Source organism: Notothenia rossii (genome assembly GCF_949606895.1).
Source record: "Notothenia rossii genome assembly, chromosome: 11".
Classification (NCBI taxonomy): domain Eukaryota; kingdom Metazoa; phylum Chordata; class Actinopteri; order Perciformes; family Nototheniidae; genus Notothenia; species Notothenia rossii.
In genome coordinates, this window is record NC_136910.1 from 5,236,131 (window position 1) to 5,255,538 (window position 19,408).

The window sequence follows — 19,408 nt, forward strand, 5'->3', positions numbered from 1 at the left end:
GCTGAAAATAGCACACTCGCGCATGCTCAGTGCGGTCAACGATCAAACCCCGCCTTCTTTTGGGTTATTAGAAATACTCGTGTGTGATTGGCCCATCCAGCTCGTCCTCCTGCAATGGGCGGAGCCTCTGCGACCTCCCGTTAATCCGTGAGGGATCGAAGTCAGTGGAGAAAGAGCAACGGAGAGGAATGAAACAAATCACCGATTTAACTCTAAAAAAACACGGATTTTAAGACGTTGTTGAGTCACAGAAAGGATTATTCAAACGAAAACACAAAAGTAGTGTAACACGGGAGAGTTTAGTCAACTTTTTGGAGGGTTTTTATGGTTGTCGGGGCTCAACATGGATGTCCGGGGAGCAACGGTGGATTTCTGAGGAGGAATTAAGGCCGTTATTTCGGCTCGTAAATTGGAGCTGAGGAGGATTTTAAAGCGGCTTCCTTTCTACCAGGTAAGCCTTTAGCCTGTAAAACACTTTCATAATACTTTACATTAACAAACCCCCCCATTTTACCTCACTAATTTAGAGTATTTTTCTTCAAATCCAGGTTAAGAACTCCAGTTGGTGAAGTTGTTGCGGCTGCAAGCTAAAAGGTAGGTTTTTCCAGCTTCGCTTTTGTTTTGTTTAAGTCATTTCCACAGTTTTTAAACATGGAAAATCCGTTGAACACAGCATTCATTATCAGCAGTACAATAAAATCACTGTTATGGGAGAAAAGCAGTGGATACATGTTTTAAAGGCTTGTTGTCAGAGGTGGGAGAATTACTCAGATCTTGTACTTGAGTAAAAGTAGAAGTATCTGAGTGTAGGAATACTCTGTCACAGTAAAAGTCCTGCATTCAAAATGTTAATCAAGTAAAAGTACAAAAATATCAGCATCAAAATATAGCTAAAGTACTCATTCTGCAAATTGGTCCATTTCAGAATAATATATAATATATGTTTTGATTATAATTATTGATGCATTGAAGTGTTAAAATTATATTTTTTAAATGTTCTTTTGTATGTAAAATGTGAATCTTTAAAGTAACTATCAAATTAATATAGGTAATTCAAAGAACAATATACCCATTTATATAGTAACAGTGAGAAAACATACTCAATTGAATTCCAAGTGCCTCAAATGTGTATTAAAGTACAGTACTTGAGTAAATGTACTTAGTTACTTTGAATAAATCCCAATGCTACTGTTGATGTTGTTGCTTTAGCTGGCATGATCATCCAGTCTGGCTTTCACCCATATCATTACTTATTTTGAATTATACACACACACACAAACCCGTGACCCCTTTCCATCTGTTGCTCTGACCCCCTGCCTCTCATATATTATTTCTGTGTGTGTATGTGGACTGACCTTTTAGCCTTTTAAATGATGCACACAGATGTCCCTTTTGCTACGGCAAAGCATCATTTGTGTGTGTGTGCTGATGCCTTCACTTCTCCTTGTTGACATGTGGATATGCTGATCCGTGGCAAACCAATACAAATGACCTGCCGTCTCACACACACATAGGTTATACACACACACACACACACACACACACACACACACACACACACACACACACACACACACACACACAGCGAGACCATAACTCCTCTCAGCCTCACATTTAAAAGCATGAAAGCAGCCTAATTCATTTAATCGAAACCCCAAAGTCAATCACTTGGTTTTTAAATGTAATTAGTGTTGTAAAGAAATAAATGTGTGTGTGGGATAGCATTTGTCATCCTCTCATTGTCCTTGCTGTTTGTTTAGTGTGCAATGTCACTGGTGTTTGCCATGCTACTCTGGCAGATGAGACATGAAGGGTCACACTGTCCCTCTTTTGTCATTTAGCGATCATTTTTTAGCATTAACGCCAACTCTTTATTTTTCGTTTTCTCTATCTTTATGTTTGAAATGATGTGTGGGTGTATTTGCGCCAGCTCCCACTTCACTTTCATAACAACAATCTCCCCAAAGCTCAATGTGTCAGCTGTTTGTCACTGTAAAGGAAACAAACCTGAACATGACTATCACCTTGGAAACGGCTGCTTACGTAAACGTGTCTTCTGGCCACTTCGAGTCCAGTCCTCCTCGGGAGCTGGGGGTGGACGCTGCAGCTGAATATATCACGTTGTTTTTGTCAATCTGCACCTAAATCTGGTCAGGCTGTAGGCTGCACACCCTGTCTTTACTCACAAGATATGTGTGGGGGAAACATGTTCTTGATGCTGTTTGAAACATTTTTAGACCCATTTTGTTATTTGAGCGTTATTTCTTACCATGACAGACCATATTGTTTATTTTTTGTTTAGAATATATGCGCAAACATTTGATTGCAGAAACAATTTAGTGTTTGATTACATTAAAGGTTTTTTAGATCTGGGATTTAAAATAGCTTTTTCAAACAGTGAAATCTCCCATAGCCCCAATGTGTAATCATCATACAAGCAGGAATACACTATACTTTACTTGTTGCTTTCTAAGGCCTCAATTTAATTCTCAAAGTCGGACAATTTTGGTATGAAAATACCTTAAATTGTCATCATAATAATTAGCCATTATGATATAATCATTGCTGCTCTAACCCCACTGTTTAAATATCATACAGTAAGAATCAACAATGCCTTTAAAATACCTGAATGCCTTGCAGCTAATGACGTGTTGTCTTCTGTTAACCTGGAAAAATGCAGAGTGGAATCCAGCTCACACACTCCGCCCTGAAACCATAACTCCACAGTGGAGAGTAGATGTTTGGGCACGTTATCTGGCAGCGCTCTGGATGTAGGAACATTCAAAACTCTGTTTACTCTACATACAGTCCAACCATTGTACAGATGACACACACACACACACCTTGACTCCTGTCGAAATGAGATTCCACATTATATTGATGAGTGTGTGCAATCGATACTCCATGTTGATGATTGATGGTGGAGGTTCATACTTTATGAATCAAAGTCAACTTTATTGTCAATCTTTCAGTTTGTGTGTACAGACAGAGAGATCGAAATACCGTTTCCCACAATCCCGAATACAAAAATACAAATATATATAAAAATATGTATATCCTATATGTAAGTAAGTCAAATGTATTTATGAAGCGCTTTTCACAGAGAGTAACAAAGTGCTTGACAAAACATTAAAACATCATAGGAATCATAAAAGTGCTTTATAAATGTAATGTATTATTATTATTGTTATTATAATTATTATAAAAGAGTAAATGACCACACAAGCCACGTGTTAAGAAGTGCTAAAAACCCAATACACAGTAAAGACACAATAAAAACATAGGATAAAATAAAAGCACACGGGTTGATACACGCAATCAACAGACACATTTATACATATGCAAATAATCAATATATACAAAAAAACAGTGACTTCAATATCTTTGAATTGTGTCCCTGTTTGAGTGTTTCTCCTCTCTGTGTCCTCCAGATGTTGAACCTGTGGAGGCGGGACGTCCCCCTCTCAGAGCGTTTGGGGGAGGACTCTCCTCTGGCCGCCGCCGCCCTCCCCCTCCTCCCCCCAACAGCAGCCCCCACGGGCCCCAACATCTCATGGCTGCCCGAGGCCCCGCTGCTGACCCTGGATCAGCCCACCTTCCTCATGACGCCCGCTGCTCAGGCGGTGTCCGGCTTCTTCGTCTGGACCGCGCTCATCCTCACCTGTCACCAGGTAACGCCCTCCAAACAACATTCATCTGTTTGCAACTTACACATTATCCTTTATCTAATATATCATATTCCAGTAACTGGTATATAGACTCTCCTTGCACTGCTTCTATTCTATTTGTATTTATTTGATCTGTTTGATCTGTTTTATTGTGTTGCTCTGTTGGAGGAGCCTTTGACCTAAGACATATCTACAGTGTGGCTCATGTTGAGATTTGACTTAGGCATTCCTGGCGTGTGTGTGTTTTAATGCACATATGATGGGATCCTGCAGACACACACATCTGCAAGGGCAGGGGTTGCTTGGCAACATCCCTCGGCAGGTGTTTGTGATACAGAGAAGGATGTGCACACACACACACACACACACACACACACACACACACACACACACACACACACACACACACACACACACACACACACACACACACACACACACACACACACACACACACACACACACACACACACACACACACACACACACACACACAATGTGAAACCTGATCCAGGTCCATGGAAGGCATGAATGAAAACAACAGCTGAGGCTTTTGTGGTTATGTGTTGATAGTTCAGGTTAACTAAGATTGATTCAAGATTCAAGGCTTTCATTGTCATGTGTGCATAGCTACAGTGTAGATATGACAATGAACATCTTCGGTCACAGGCTCCTCCAACAGTGCAACACAATACAACTGATAAAATAGTCTATATACAAGTCATTGATATATAAAACTAAGGCTTTGGTTATGGTCTCACTGGCGTGGGAAACTTAGAAATTCCTCATAAAATTCTAATGTGGTCTATTAAATGTTTTAAAAGCGTTTGCACTTTTACAACACCAGATGTATTATTATTATGAGATTATAAATGAATCTATGTCCTTATTGTGCAAACCAGTGCATGTTCCTGTTTAAAGTCTTCAGTTGCAGCCTCTCTTGAAGACTCTTGAGTCTTATCTCATACGTAAGTGTTAAACCCTCTGATGCAGGCTTACACTCTGCAGCCATAGAAAGAACAGGGCTGTTCTTACTGCTGCCACAAAGCTGTGGAATCATTTAACTTTAATCTCCACCTTTAACAGAATACATTCTTATCATTTCAACGCTCCAAGCCTTAAACTCAGTGTATGAACAGACTAAACTGCTTATGTTCTGCTGATATGTGAGGTGTCTCTGCTTTCTGTTCCAGATCTACATGCATCTACGTTTCTACAGCTCTCCGAGGGAGCAGCGCCACATCGTGCGGATCCTCTTCATCGTTCCTATCTACGCCTTCGACTCCTGGCTCAGCCTCCTCTTCTTCACCAACGATCAGTACTACGTGTACTTTGACACCGTCAGGGACTGCTATGAAGGTAGGGACTTCATTTCATCTTCTTCCTCAGTCTGTGATGATGTAGTTTCGTTAATGCCACAAATTTACAAGACAACCTGAGCCGGGTACATTAGGCGCTTTCACACCGGAGTACTTTTCCCGTTTGGTTCCGATAGTTCCTGGGATTTTGCGTTCACACCAAAAAGAGAACTTGGTTCGTGAGAACTTTCCCCCCCTTTGTAGTGCCTGCTAGAGAGGTGGGACTATCCTGGGGAGAAAAAAAATACCAATTTCTGATTGGCTGGGCGAATTACAAACCACGCCCCGTAAAACTCTGAAAAGTTTTTTGAAGCCGCCATTGTATTTGCTGGCATTAGCATTATTAGCATTAGCATTAGCCCCGCGCACCAACGGAGAGAGACTAACTTATGGCAACACAAAAGAAAACATGGGAGCGGTGGAGATGAGGAGGTGTCGGCGTTCTGGCGATTTACTCTGAAGGCTTCAGTAGAAGCTGCTGGGAGTCCCAGCAGCTTCTACTGAAGCCAGTCCCCAACTCCGGGGACTTCCGGCCGGGGACTCCGGGCGACAGTATACGCCGTGAAGTGCGGCCTGCCAGTAAACCCAAAGCAGAAGAAGAAGAAGTGACGTCAGCTGCTTCATTTGCCTAATCCTCCCCCAGGGACTTATTCCGGTGTGAACGCGATCGGCTCTTTAGTTCCATGGGGGAACTAAGTGCTGGGAACTAAGTACGGCAAAGTACTTGGTGTGAAAGCACTTAAATTGTAATGTTTGCAACCAAAATACCCAGAGCCACTCTACTTTAGGTATGGTTAAAAATAGTATTTGCCATATTTGGTAGCTATTATTTCCGCCCAAGTGTCTTTTTGTTCTTGAATAAAGACACATTGAATGATTTATTTAGATACTAGCGATAGATAAAGGTTACTGATTCCTTTCCACCTCATTGTGCGACTTTTAAGTGATTACATTGTGCGGATGCATTCAACCGCTTGATGGTGAATCTTGTTTTATTTTAGTTTTTGTGATGGTCTGGAAGTCTCTTGTGAAATGTTTTGAAGTTTTTCTTGATCCGTACACATATTTTTTCCGGTATTATTTATATGTATTTGGACACATACTACCATTCAATTCCACAGCGGAAGCCCCTTTTGCACAGCTCCATGTACATGCCTCAGAAATGTGGTTTTGATATTATTTTCGAGTTGAGTTTGTAAGGGAGGAAACCATGGATCAAATGGCTTTACTTCTCTCTGTATAAACATGGACTGAGTTTATTCGAGTTTGATCAGAACTGTTTGTGATGAGCCGGCGTCTTTTTCAGAGCGCATGGGGGACACAAACAAAACAAAGACTGTCTGATGTTTTAAATCTCTGACGTAGGGCAGCTCAATTAATCGTATTTTAATTGCAATTACGATTTTGGCTTGCAACGATTACGAAAACAACGTAATCGAAATAAAACGATTTTTTTTATTTATTTTATTTTTTTTTATTATTGGTTTTTCAGTTGAATTATACTTAAAGTCCAGGGTAATCAACTGTTAAAAACATACTGTTCAAATTTCTTTTTTCAATAAATGGATGTTTTCAAAGTAAATGGATAATCGTTTTTTAATAATCGTGATATCAATTATTGACCCAAATAATCGAGATTATGATTTTTGCCATAACCGAGCAGCCCTACTCTGACGTCTCTTTAATGTTTGAGTTGGCAGTGAAGTCAGCTGCTCGTAATTTTCCAGAGTCAGTTGTGACATTGAGGATAAAAATAGTCACTTTGCCCAGGCGTCACTTCCTGTGTTGACCAATAAATGATGTCCGAGTGTTTGAATGTGCAGTGGAGGGGCGTTTTCTGCTTCTGGGAGGAAGCTCTTCAGTATCGTGGTCGTCATGTCTCTTCCTCCTCCTTATCTCCTCCTCCCCCTCATGACAAGTTGTATCCTCCCATGACTTCTCCTCTTGGTATTATTCCCCTCCTCTCTTCACCCTGTTTGCCTTCCCATTACCCACAATGCTGCTGAGCCTAAGCTAAGATGACCGACCTGTTGCATGGCAACCGAGCTCGCAAAATCTTCCTCATCAACCAGCATGGCTGCATCAGATAATGAATTCCTCTCCACCAAACTCGCTGTAAAACTTCCCGTTGCCCCTGTATCCGGGCCTACTGTATCACCGTGGCAACTAGCACTGTGCTGATGGTGTCCTTGGAGAGCATTGATGAGTGTGATGTAAACAGCTGACACACACACAGTTTCTCACACACACTGTACGCTCAGCTGTGTGTTTAAATCACAGTGACTCTGGCATGTGTGGCATCCTTTTACCTGAGTGTTGACTGACAGGCGCCTGACGTCAGACAATACTCCCAGAAAATGACAATAGTTTTATTTGTAGCACTTAAAAAAGCTTACACACAAAATACATTGCAGGTTAAAAGACTTGCAGAACAACAGATTTAACAAATAATAATAAATAACAAAAATTAGCAACATGACAACAAATCCAATCATAAACCGTGACAAAACTCAGGGCATAAAAAAGTGTATATATATATATGAGCTTAAACGATGATACATATACAAGCATTATTTAATCTTTTTAAAATAAAACGCAGATAACACTAACATCAAAAGGCAATATTAAGTCATACTGAAAACATAGTTATCTTTTAGTGTGTGTCATCTTGTTAACGTGGGTGGAGTAGAGGGAGGAAAGGAAAATAAAAACTGACGTAACAAGAATCTCAGCTGCTTTGAGCTCCACACACACACACACACACACACACACACACACACACACACACACACACACACACACACACACACACACAGACACACACACAGACAATCAGACACCTTTTCACACTTTCTTCACTCATATACACTCTCACCCACTCACCTTATTTTACCTCATGTGCACAGTCTTAAGGTGTGTGTGTGTGTGTGTGTGTGTGTGTGTGTGTGTGTGTGTGTGTGTGTGTGTGTGTGTGTGTGTGTGTGTGTGTGTGTGTGTGTGTGTGTGTGTGTGTGTGTGTGTGTGTGTGTGTGTGTGTGTGTGTGTGTGTGTGTGTGTGTGTGTGTGTGTGTGTGTGTGTGTGTGTGTGTGTGTGTGTGTGTGTGTGTGTGTGTGTGTGTGTGTGTGTGTGTGTGTGTGTGTGTGTGTGTGTGTGTGTGTGATTAGCCTGGCTGTTTTTCTGAGCCCTCTCTCGCTCTGAGGCAGCACAGAGGAGAGATAATCCTCCGCAGAGACACAAGAGAGAGTCAGGTGAAGAGTGTGTGTGGATCCTTTACCCTTGTGAGATCCGTTCTGAGATTCTCGCCACAACAGAAAGGCTTTGTGATGAGAGCAAAATATTGATCTTGATTATTACATTTGAACTCACTTTGGAAACAGAATACATTTAATACACTTTTTTTTTTTAAATGTTTCTTACCTGGGACAGTTAAAGGTGGGGTATATAATTCACTTCAGAAACACTTTTTGTTATATTCCATGGAATGCTCTTAACATCCCGATAGCAATGAATACATGAAATGCTTTGACAATAAATATATACAAAAAAATAATATCTGTGGACGCCGTGGCGCTGCAAAAAGCACGACCAATCATCTGAGCAGACCCGGCTAAAGTAACTGGATGGCCTACCTGCCTGTCAGCCTTCCATCTGTGCACAAACTTATCTCGTGCCCTCATTGGTCATGTCACATGACCAATGAGGGCACGAGATAAGTTTGATGTGTGCGTTCGTGTGTGTTGGAGGAGGGGCTCTGTGAGGAAGTCTGAAGGAAGGGGCACATTTTTTTCCGGTTGTGTATTTTCAAATTCTAGCGCACTCGAGCTGGTTTCTCCAAAATTACCTACCCCACCTTTAAATATCATTAAATCTCAAAACAAATGCCGTACCCTACTGTTAAACATCTATATCATGTGTTATCAGGTAACATCAGCAGTCTGTTAGATTAAAGTAAGACGTGTGTGTGTGTGTGTGTGTGTGTGTGTGTGTGTGTGTGTGTGTGTGTGTGTGTGTGTGTGTGTGTGTGTGTGTGTGTGTGTGTGTGTGTGTGTGTGTGTGTGTGTGTGTGTGTGTGTGTGTGTGTGTGTGTGTGTGTGTGTGTGTGTGTGTGTGTGTGTGTGTGTGTGTGTGTGTGTGTGTGTGTGTGTGTGTGTGTGTGTGTGTGTGTGTCGGATATAGCAGAAATACAGTAAACACTTGTTCAAGGGGACATTTGAATATAGCTTAGTTTTTTAATGTTAGAAGCATTTTCCCACAATGACAAATTGTAATTTCTGATGTGAAAAATACCTATTAAGGGGCTACATAATGGGTTGATGATGATGATGATAATAATAATGTTAATATAGCTCCACAAGCTGCTAAATGTTCTCGTGACTTATTGTTTCATCAAGACCAAGACATGGAAAACAACAAATATGATAAGAATCGCAGACTGAGTTGTTGAAAAAAAACTTTCTTTCTAGAAGATATTGTCTCAATCGCACTCGACTGCCCATTCATTTGATCATGAAGTGACAAAAAATGAATCCAAATGTTGCCCTTTTTAAACATGCTGTTGTTTTGAGAGGGTCTACTTTGATTATTTGAATACAAAAGTATATAATGTGTGCATAGAGATAATAACAACCCAGCTTGTCTCTCCTTGTTTCTCTGCAGCGTTTGTGATTTATAACTTCCTGAGTCTGTGCTACGAGTACCTGGGAGGAGAGAGCGCCATCATGGCCGAGATCAGAGGGAAACCCATCGAGTGAGTCTCGCATTTACTAAAGATACGGGTTATATTCCAACAGGCTGATAAACAATGTGTGTTTTCAAATCAGCATGAAACGAGGGCTTATCCCACCCTACCAGGAAATATCAGAGAGGCCAACTCAGTTTTAAACGACAGTTAAAAACATATCTTTTTAGATTAGCTACCCCCCACTTTAAATGTTCTTTTAGGCTTTATTATTTACTTACCTTTTATATTGTTTTATTTATTTTACAGGTCTTAATCTTTTCTTTCTGTTGTACCTATATGTTCACTTTGTTTTATATTGTTGACTCAGATGTCATGTGTCTTATCTGTCAGAGAGAAACCATTATTTATTTTATTTTTATGATCCTACATTTTACCTCCTTGTGTCTATTAACCTGATCAAATGTTATATTTTCTGTATGTACCTTTTAAAGTTCTTAAAGGTCCCATGTCATGGCCATTTCTACTGATCATGATTCCATTGTTGAGGTCTACTAGAATACATTTATATTGTGCAATTTTCCAAACTCACATTGGTTTCTCATACAGCATCTCTGTATAGTATGTGTATTCACTCTCTGTCCTAAACGCCTTGTTGGAGCTGTGTTAGAGTTTTACTCCCTACAGGGTGTACTTTGAGGGTTTGGGACTAATAAAAGCGGGTAATAACCAGAAAAGCATGACATGGGCTCTTTAATAAATAATCTGAGGGGAATTTCTTGTTTGTTTTTAACTTGTGACGTGTCATTTTGTAAAGCACTTTGAGCTGCATGTGTTGTATGAAAAGTGCTATATAAATAAAGCATTATTATTATTACATTTTTATTTACATATGCAAAGCATTATTGTGCATATCTTTACCACACTTAATTCCCTAGTGTAATCCAGATGTTGTGCCCCCCCCCTCAGGTCCAGCTGTGTGTACGGGACCTGCTGTCTGCGGGGGAAGGCGTACTCCATCGGCTTCCTGCGGTTCTGTAAGCAGGCCACGCTGCAGTTCTGCGTGGTCAAACCCATCATGGCCGCCGTCACCGTGGTGCTGCAGGCCTACGGGAAGTACAAGGACGGGGACTTCAAGTAAGGAAGTGTTCACATCCTTTACGTGAAGTTTCAATTCAACTCTCAATACCTTATTGAAGTTAAAGGATGTTGGTGTAGCTTTTCCACTTTCCTGTGTGAGTCACTTATCGCTAAACAGTTACTTCATGATAGTCATCTGAAAATAGGTTTCTCAATGGACTGTTGTAGTATCAGGTGTACTTAATAACATACTAAAACTACCAAAATCTGACCACTACAAAGGTCTAATTTTCAAGATGGCGTCCAGGATGGCCGTAAATCCCTTAAAACACAAAAGCCTTCATCATTTATTCTACACAAGTACTTTTTGGGGCTAAATGTATGTTTTGGGCGCCTAAAAATCCATAGGTCTTGTCCAAATTATAATAATATGATTACATCATTTTTTTAATCCAATATTTTGGTTCGCCAGTTCCTTATAATGAACTTAAAAAAACACCCCTTTTTTCAGCTTTTTACAATCATTTTTTATCAGCTGTTGCAAGAGGACTCGACAAACAAGCATGTTTCCGTTTCTCAGACAAATTCAGAATCAACACATGTGACGATAAGTTGTTTTCAATGGGTGGTTATGGTATGTAATAGATAACTATAAAAACAACCAAGTCTCACGGAATTTCGTGTTAGCCACGAAATTAATTTAATCTATTGATTCGTGTTCACCAACTCCATTTCCACATTTTTTTCGTGTCACACAGAACGATTTTAAAAGCTATGTATTTCTATTGGTATGTTTCGTGCCTGCACCACGTCTTTTTGTCCGGTCGGGTCTTGGAAGACCAGAAGCTGTGTGGTTCATAAAAACATTTTCTTACTCAATATCTAACCCTAACCCTTTTATTTTAAATCGTATAATGTCTGAGTTTTTTTGCCGTCCGTGAGGAAAAGAAATGTCTCAGAGCCTCAGAATACTGACACCTGTATTTTTTCCCCCTTCTAATTTGTTATTATTTGGTGCAGGCACGAAACATACTACCAATAGAAATACATTGCTTCTAAAATCGTTCTGTGTCAGAATACTGAAATCTGTATTTTTTTAAATCTGTTTTTCTTTCTAATTTGTTATTATTTACATTGCTTTTCAAATCGTTCTGTGTGACACAAAAAAAATGGCAAAATCGTGTTGGTGAGCACGAATCAATAAGATTCATTTCGTGACTATAACACGAGTGAGACTGTTGATAAATAAAGCTGTCGGCAGAAGTTAGTGAAGTAAAAAGCACAATATTTCAGTCTGATGCAGTGCGGCAGAAGTATAGAGTTGCATACAATTTCAAATGTTCCCGTGAGAACAGTACCTTAAACTGTACACATGAGCCAGGAGTAGAAACATGCAATACAAAGCAGTACTGAAAAACCACCAAATAACAAAACAACAAGAAAGCAAACAGCAGGAACACGTGGATTACTGCTGTCATGTTTAGATTCATGGAACGTCTCTGGCTGTTTCATTCATTCAGGTTTAGGCTTTTATCTTCACTTACAACAGCATCAAACGGCACAAACCTGAAATCCCTCCCCCCTAACGACCATGTTCCTCTCCTCAGTGTCTCCGGGGGTTACCTGTACGTCACCATCGTCTACAACATCTCCGTCAGCCTGTCTCTGTACGCCCTCTTCCTCTTCTACTTCTCCACCCGCCAGCTGCTCAGCCCCTTCAGCCCCATGCTCAAGTTCCTCATGGTGAAGTCTGTCATCTTCCTCTCCTTCTGGCAGGGTAGGAAACACCTGCAACACATGCTCTCTATGTAGCACGTAATATAGTCTGAAACGTCTCCCTTTTATATTTTATCCTTGAGAGTTTAGGACGTTTTCAACTTTTTTTTTAACAGCATACAGTTATTCTTTCAGAGCATGTATCAAAAGTAGGTCAACAAATCTTCACTGCAGAGTAACAAAGTAAATCTGCTTAACCAACCACATTTGTTTATTTATCGATGTGGCTCAGGGTCATGTTCACATAGATAAAGATATACATGGCAACACATGTTCCTACCCTATAACTTTAGTTTTTTCTTATTCTAATAACAAAACGACATGAACCGCAGATAATCGCTTTAAGAAACACCTTTCTATACAACCGGATTCCACCGGGTCCGTCTGCGCCGTGGTTTTGGTCCGACCTCCTCCGGTGTCAAACCCAACCGGGCGCGTTTCAGAAGCGGAGCGTCTTGCCTGCCGGCTCGCAGTTTTTGTTGATTTGGGCATATTTCCTGGACAGGCTACTTTTTGCAGACAAAGTTAATAATAATTATAATATCTCAGTTATAAACGACACGAATCAAAGATGTGTTGCTGTATTTTAGTGGTAAAAAAATGCATTCATCATCATAATAATTATTCTATATATATGTATAATTTACACAGTGCCTGTAAACCGGAGGAGAACGCTGGCATTTCTACTTGAAAGACTACGGAGGGATAGGGTCTGCAAAATGAGTTTATTTTGGGGATTGACTGGATGCTGTGACCGGTCCACTTCCTGCCCGGCGCTATGCAACGCCTCGTGTCGAAAATAGACTTGCATCCTATTTTTAGCGGAGCCCAGCGCCGAGACGCTTCTGGGACGCTTCTAGCCGTAACGCGGCGTTGACTAGGGTGGCTGTGAACGCCGCGTCGCAGCCGGACCCGGTGGAATCTAGGGGTTATGGTTACATTTTCATTCAAACTAAATATTATTCTCTTCTTTCCTTTGCTATCCAACCAGCTCTTTTTCACCCACTATTATTATTATTTGTTATCTTGCAAATATTTATGTATTTGTTTTTTTTTGTTCTCTTTTTTAAATATATTGTATGTTTTATAGCCAAAACTAGGCTGTATCTATCGTGCATTACGTCCACAAAGCCTTTAAATTATTGAATTTTGAATCTAAAGTTACACATAATCACCTGGGAAACTACGTCTTAAATACAAGAGACGCTTTCCAATGTTTCTCTAGTTTTAATCCTACATAGATATTGCTCAATATCAAACCTTCATGTTCACTCTGCACGTCTTATCTCTTGTGGCCAGGCATGCTGCTGGCCATCCTGGAGAAGTGCGGCGCCATCCCTCAGATAAACTCTGAGGAGGTTTCTGTCGGCGAGGGCACGGTTGCCGCCGGATACCAGAACTTTATCATTTGCGTGGAGATGTTTTTCGCCTCTCTGGCTCTGCGCCACGCTTTCACTTACAAGGTCTACATGGAGAAGAGTCTGGATTCACAAGGTGAGGAACCAAGGGGGAGGAGTTTCAATACCAAGGGGGAGGAGTTTCAATACACCATGAAATACATTGTAAAATAGCCTTTTGTCCTCATTTTATTTCCATGCTTTTCCATCTTTTTCAATGCGTATTCGACACTCCATCTCCTTTCTTTCAAACTCAATTCTACCACCTTTTTATTTTGTATCTGCTTTTCAATGTTTCTGCGTACGTCTGCACCTCCATCTTTATCTGTCTCTTCTCTTCTCTGCTGTGCCGTAAAGGATCTGTTGCTACATGTGGAGACTTTGGTAGGTCTAACCCTGATTAACTCAACAAGCCCCTTTTTTCCTTAACCCTTGTGTTGTGTTCGAAAGCTGTTACCGTTCATAGTGCTCGCGGGTCAATGTGGACCCATGATTTATCTCAGTCCAAAACACACAAAAGAAATGACTACCATCTAATATTGTTTTAACTACATCATAACTAACGTATAATGCATTCATAACCGTACAATCCTGTTGTAATTTAATGTTATGTCCCAAAACACATCACACCACATATTGCACACGTGCATGTGTGAGTTCAGGTTCAAGTGTTAGTGTACATATTCTTTGAGAAAGGTGGAGTTCCCGTGTGGGGGGGGGCAGAGGGAGGGGAGACCAGGTGCATGTTGCAAACAATGATTGTTACAGTGGATGAAGGGGGCGGGTGAGGGGTGTCTAAAGTCAAAGATGAATCTTGATTGGGCAAAATTTGACTTTGAGTCACCCAAAACAATTCAGCTGGGTCTCCCCAGACCCCAACACCAAATTATACACTTTTTTTTTTTAGAGACCTTCAGATTTGGCAAAAATGGTCAGAATCTGTTCTGTAGTGTTTATATATCTGTTGTGGAGGATATCATGAAGCCTTGATCAGATACAAAAACTAGAGCGTAGTTATTAAATCATTTTAACTTGAAACGGGAGACCCGAACACAACATGAGGGTTAAGTGCTGCTAGCTGTGTCCTTCCCAAAGGAGTGTGAATTTGATTTGGTTTTTGTAGCTGCAAATGTTCACTTTGTCTCTTTCTGCTTGTCTTTTTCTGATGATGTTAACTCAACAAGCTCCCCTTTTTCCTTTAGTGCTGCCACCGTTTTTAGCTAGTTGTGTCCCTCCCAGATGTATGAAGTTGTTCCCTTACTTTTCATCCAAGGTTTGAATGTGATTTGGTTGTTCACCCGTAACTGTCTTTTAATTGTGTGTCTTTATATTGCCCTCTTCGTAAATCTTACCAAACGATCGTCCTAATGGATGTTTTCTTTTTTTAGCCTGGGTTCGTTTTCCTTTTTAAAGTTAGTTTTGAGATCGTCATGGGCTGTTGTTATCAAGCTCCTTTGGCTGGAAATAGAGAATATATTAAAGTTTTAAGCTTTTAATCGTGTGAAACTAATATTTAGGCGCTCATTTGCAACATGTTGGTGAAACAGAAGCTAGCAGTCTTGTGGTACACTCATAATAAAGCGGTACGCAGTCAGGAAGAACAGGTGTAGATACACGTGTTTCTCAATGTCGAGGACGCTTGCTTGGTAGCACATGTCTTCTGAGTCACTTCCTTCAGAAGCGAGCCAAGAATCCTTCCTGGCATTCGGAAAACGAAGAGTGGAACAGGCGAGCAAGTGTGCAGGTGTGCGTCATATGAGAGGCCCCGCCTTACATTTTCCACCACAGATTTGGGGAAATTGGTCCGTGCGCAAAGCATTGTGGGGATTTTAAGTCTGCGGAGTCTACAAATGTGCAGCCTCGAAATTTCTCTAAACGAAGTACGCCGGGTTCGGAAGAATTCCAAGTATGCTGGAGATTGGAACAGTCCTTCGGCGGCACTCGATGAAATAGTGGCTCTGGAACAGCTTTACTCGACATTGAGAAACACCCATTATAATCTAACTGAGGAGACCCTGGTGCATTGTGGGATTTATAGGGCTGCATGTGTGAGTGGATTTAAAGGGAAACCAATGTGAGTCATGAGTTACTGTCAGCTGTATGAAACGTTGTTGTTTTTGTTATAAATGGAGCAGATTATAGTTACAGGATCTTTTACTATATAGATCCCTTAGGTCCCTTTACCATACTGTAAAATAAACAAGTTTCCATTTCCGTTCCCTCTCTCTAAATCACACTCACCCGTTCCCTCCTTTTGTCTTGCTGTCCTCTAAATCTCTGATGCCCTTCTCTATTATCCTTTCTCTCCTCTGACTCTTTTCTCCCCTTCCCCTTGTCTCGCCTCTCCACTTGATTTTCTCTCACAGCTCCATAAATCCACCATCTCTTAATGTTGTCCCCCCTTTTGACTCTCGTTCCCTTCTCCAAATCCCTCCTGAATCATTTTAAACCCTTTATTTCCTCTCCCAGCTGTCCTGTTTCCTCTCCCTTTAAAGGGGAAGTCAGATTGTATGAATAGAATGGGAGGATGAACCCCTCTTTAATGGTCTCACATGCACAGCACACAGTGACATGTGTTCTCTGCTTTTAACCCATCCTAGCACCAGGAGTCTAGTACGGAGCAGTGGGCAGCTATTGCACTGCGCCCGGGGAGCAATGGGAGTGAGGGGGGGAAGGGGGGTGTCCGGTGCCTTGCTCAAGGGCACCACGGCAGGGCAGGAGGTGAACTGGGACCTCTCCAAGTAGCAGTCCACACTCCATATTCAGGTCTGGTCGGGGACTTGAACCGGCGACCCTACGGCTCCCAGTCCAAGCCCCTACTGACTGAACCACTGTATGAGGTCCATCGTCAGTGTACAGTAGATGTTGGGGTAACAGAAAGGAAGCTGAGCAATGCTCTGCTTAATACATCCATACATCCATCTTCTCCCGCTTATCCGTGATCGGGTCTCGGAGGTATCAGTTCCAGCAAAGAGCCCCAAACGTTCCTTCCCCTGGCCACATCAACCAGCTCTGACTGGGGGTCCCAAGGCGCTCCCAGGCCAGAGAAGAGATATAATCCCTCCACCTGGTCCTAGGTCTACCCCTCTGTCTCCTCCCATCCTTACTAGGTGCCCGAACCACCTCAACTGGCTCCTTTGGACGCGAAGGAGGAGCGGTTCAACTCCGAGTCCCTCCCGGATGACCGAACTTCTCACCTTATCCCTAAGGGAGACGCCAGCCACCCTGCGGAGAAAACCCATCTCGGCCGCTTGTATCCGCGATCTCGTTCTTTCGGTCATGACCCACCCTTCATGACCATAGGTGAGGGTAGGAAGGAAGATCGCCCGGTAGACTTTGCCTTCTGGCTCAGCTCTCTTTTCGTCCCAACGGAGCGGTAAAGCGACTGCAGTACCGCTCCCGCTGCTCCGATTCTCCGGCCCATCTCACGCTCCATTGTTCCCTCACTCGAGAACAAGACCCCGAGATACTTGAACTCCTTCTCTTGGGACTCATGCCCTACTTGGAGTGGACCCTTTTACTCTCTTTCTCTTCTCCAAATCCCTCCTGAATCCTTTTCCACCCGTTTCCTCTCCCTTTTAAGGGGAAGTCAGATTGTATGAGGTCCTTAGTCTGTGTATTACTACAGAAGATGTTGGGGTAACAGAGAAGAGTACTAGCAAGGAAGCTGAGCAATGTCCTGCTTAATACCGTGGCAGCTAAACACATTTAAGACACCTAAAGTGAAAAGGTGTATGCTATAGTTTAAATATTTATACTGCTTTACCTTTGGGAACAGGGGACTGATGGGTAATCCATGTTCTCTTCAAAGTCAACAAACGTTATTTTAACTCGCAGAACACGGACATTTCTGATCTACTGCTGCCTCGATGGTGATTTCAAGTTTTGATCTTTAAAGAGGTGGAAAGATTTGTGTGGATAACTTAAGTCCCACAACAACACAAACCAATGGAGGCAGCGGTGGATCAGCTACCCTCAACTTCTACCAAGTTAAAGTACCTTTTAGTCAATGGAGTCTGTTGGTTTTTAAAAGAGCCGTCTAACAGCAAGGTAAAGCTGTGAAAATATTCAAAGTATATAGTTCACTTCAACTGATATACCTTTATACATGCTGCTGCTGCTGCTGCTGCTGCTGCTGCTGCTGCTGCTGCTGCTGCTGCTGCTGCTGCTGCTGCTGCTGCTGCTGCTGCTGCTGTACATTGATTTATTTGTGACATTGTCAAACACAGAAAGCATACATAGATAGACCCTCACATGTACGATAAAGGGAGTAAAAGAGACTATTCTACCAGGGTCAACAATACCAAAAAAATAAAATCTCTAAATCTCTCTTCCCCCCCCCCCCAGGCCGCCGCGCCCCCATGAAGAGCATCTCCAGCAGCCTGAAGGAGACCATGAGCCCCGGGGACATGGTCCAGGACGCCATCCACAACTTCTCCCCCGCCTACCAGCAGTACACCCAGCAGGCCACGCTGGAGCAGGGCGTCCCCCCTCCCCTCCCCCGAAACATCAGCTCCATTAGTGGGCAAGGGGGAGACACGGAGAAGACCCTGCTGCTCAGCTCCGACGACGAGTTTTAGAGTAGAGAAACCCCCTCAGACTGTTTGAACAGCGGGTCATCCTCCTGTGTGAATGATTAGAGAGGTGCGTTTGATTTCCTCACCATGGATGTGACGTCTGCACACACATCTCCCCCAGCCAGTCTTAGTTAGTGGGAAGCTGATTTGGCAATAAAAAAGTTCCCGAGCAACTGAAAAAAGTGTTGTGTTTGGTTGTGAGTCCAAACTCGTACAAACGTGACTTTCTAAACGCACGTTCTCTGGCTCCGATAGAAGCTTGATTTCACATTTCAGCGCGGCCATGTGGCATTTCAATCGTCCTAATGGATGTTTTCCTTTGTAAAGTTTGTTTTGAGATCATCATGGGCTGTTGTTATCAAGCTCCTTTGGCTGGAAATAGAGAATGTATTGAAGTTTTTATAAGAGTTTTGAGCTTTTAATTGTGTAAAACTAATATTCAGGCACTCTTTTGTAAAATGTTGGTGAAACAGAAGCTAGCAGTCTTGTGGTACACTCATAATAAAGCGGTACGCAGTCTTGAAGAACATGTGTAGATACCGGTAGATACATTATGATCTAACTGAGGAGACCCTGGTGCATTGTGGGATTTAAAGGGCTGTATGTACTGCAGTGTGAGTTACTGTCAGCTGTGTGAAACGTTGTTGTTTTTGTTATAAATGGAGCAGATCAGGATTACACTGATGATGTTTTTCAGGCATGTTTTGAAATTGAAGATTAAAAGCCTCTGCAGGACACAATGTAGGTTACAGCTCTAACAGAAACCATAAACAAACGTATTCAAACGTGACAGACGTGATGTGACAGATGAGGCAGACGTATGAAGTCAAACTGGAATTGTAGCATTCCCCATTTTAAGGTAATTAAAAGAAA

General features: G+C 41.9%; 1 protein-coding gene across 2 annotated transcripts; it reads left to right on the top strand.

Moving 5' to 3' along the window:
* The first annotated feature begins 118 nt into the window (after positions 1 to 118).
* tmem184ba (transmembrane protein 184ba) lies at positions 119 to 19,402 on the top strand. 2 transcript variants are annotated; one of them, XM_079660026.1, is made up of 9 exons: positions 119 to 451; positions 528 to 594; positions 3,432 to 3,671; positions 4,862 to 5,027; positions 9,684 to 9,774; positions 10,675 to 10,842; positions 12,393 to 12,562; positions 13,861 to 14,055; positions 18,306 to 19,402. In XM_079660026.1, exons 3-9 carry the CDS (start codon positions 3,432 to 3,434, stop codon positions 18,536 to 18,538), a joined length of 1,263 nt encoding a protein of 420 aa, XP_079516152.1. In that variant the 5' UTR covers positions 119 to 451; positions 528 to 594; the 3' UTR covers positions 18,539 to 19,402. The 2 variants fall into 2 exon arrangements, with proteins under 2 accessions (XP_079516152.1, XP_079516151.1); XM_079660025.1 differs by having other exon boundaries at positions 549 to 594.
* Positions 19,403 to 19,408: the final 6 nt, after the last annotated feature.

Excerpts from the sequence above, each read along its gene's own strand:
- tmem184ba (XM_079660026.1), top strand. The coding sequence starts at position 3,432 with ATGTTGAACCTGTGGAGGCGGGACGTCCCCCTCTCAGAGCGTTTGGGG. Across the intron at positions 10,843-12,392 it reads TACAAGGACGGGGACTTCAA|TGTCTCCGGGGGTTACCTGT; the intron begins GTAAGGAAGTGT and ends TCCTCTCCTCAG. Across the intron at positions 12,563-13,860 it reads CTTCCTCTCCTTCTGGCAGG|GCATGCTGCTGGCCATCCTG; the intron begins GTAGGAAACACC and ends TCTTGTGGCCAG.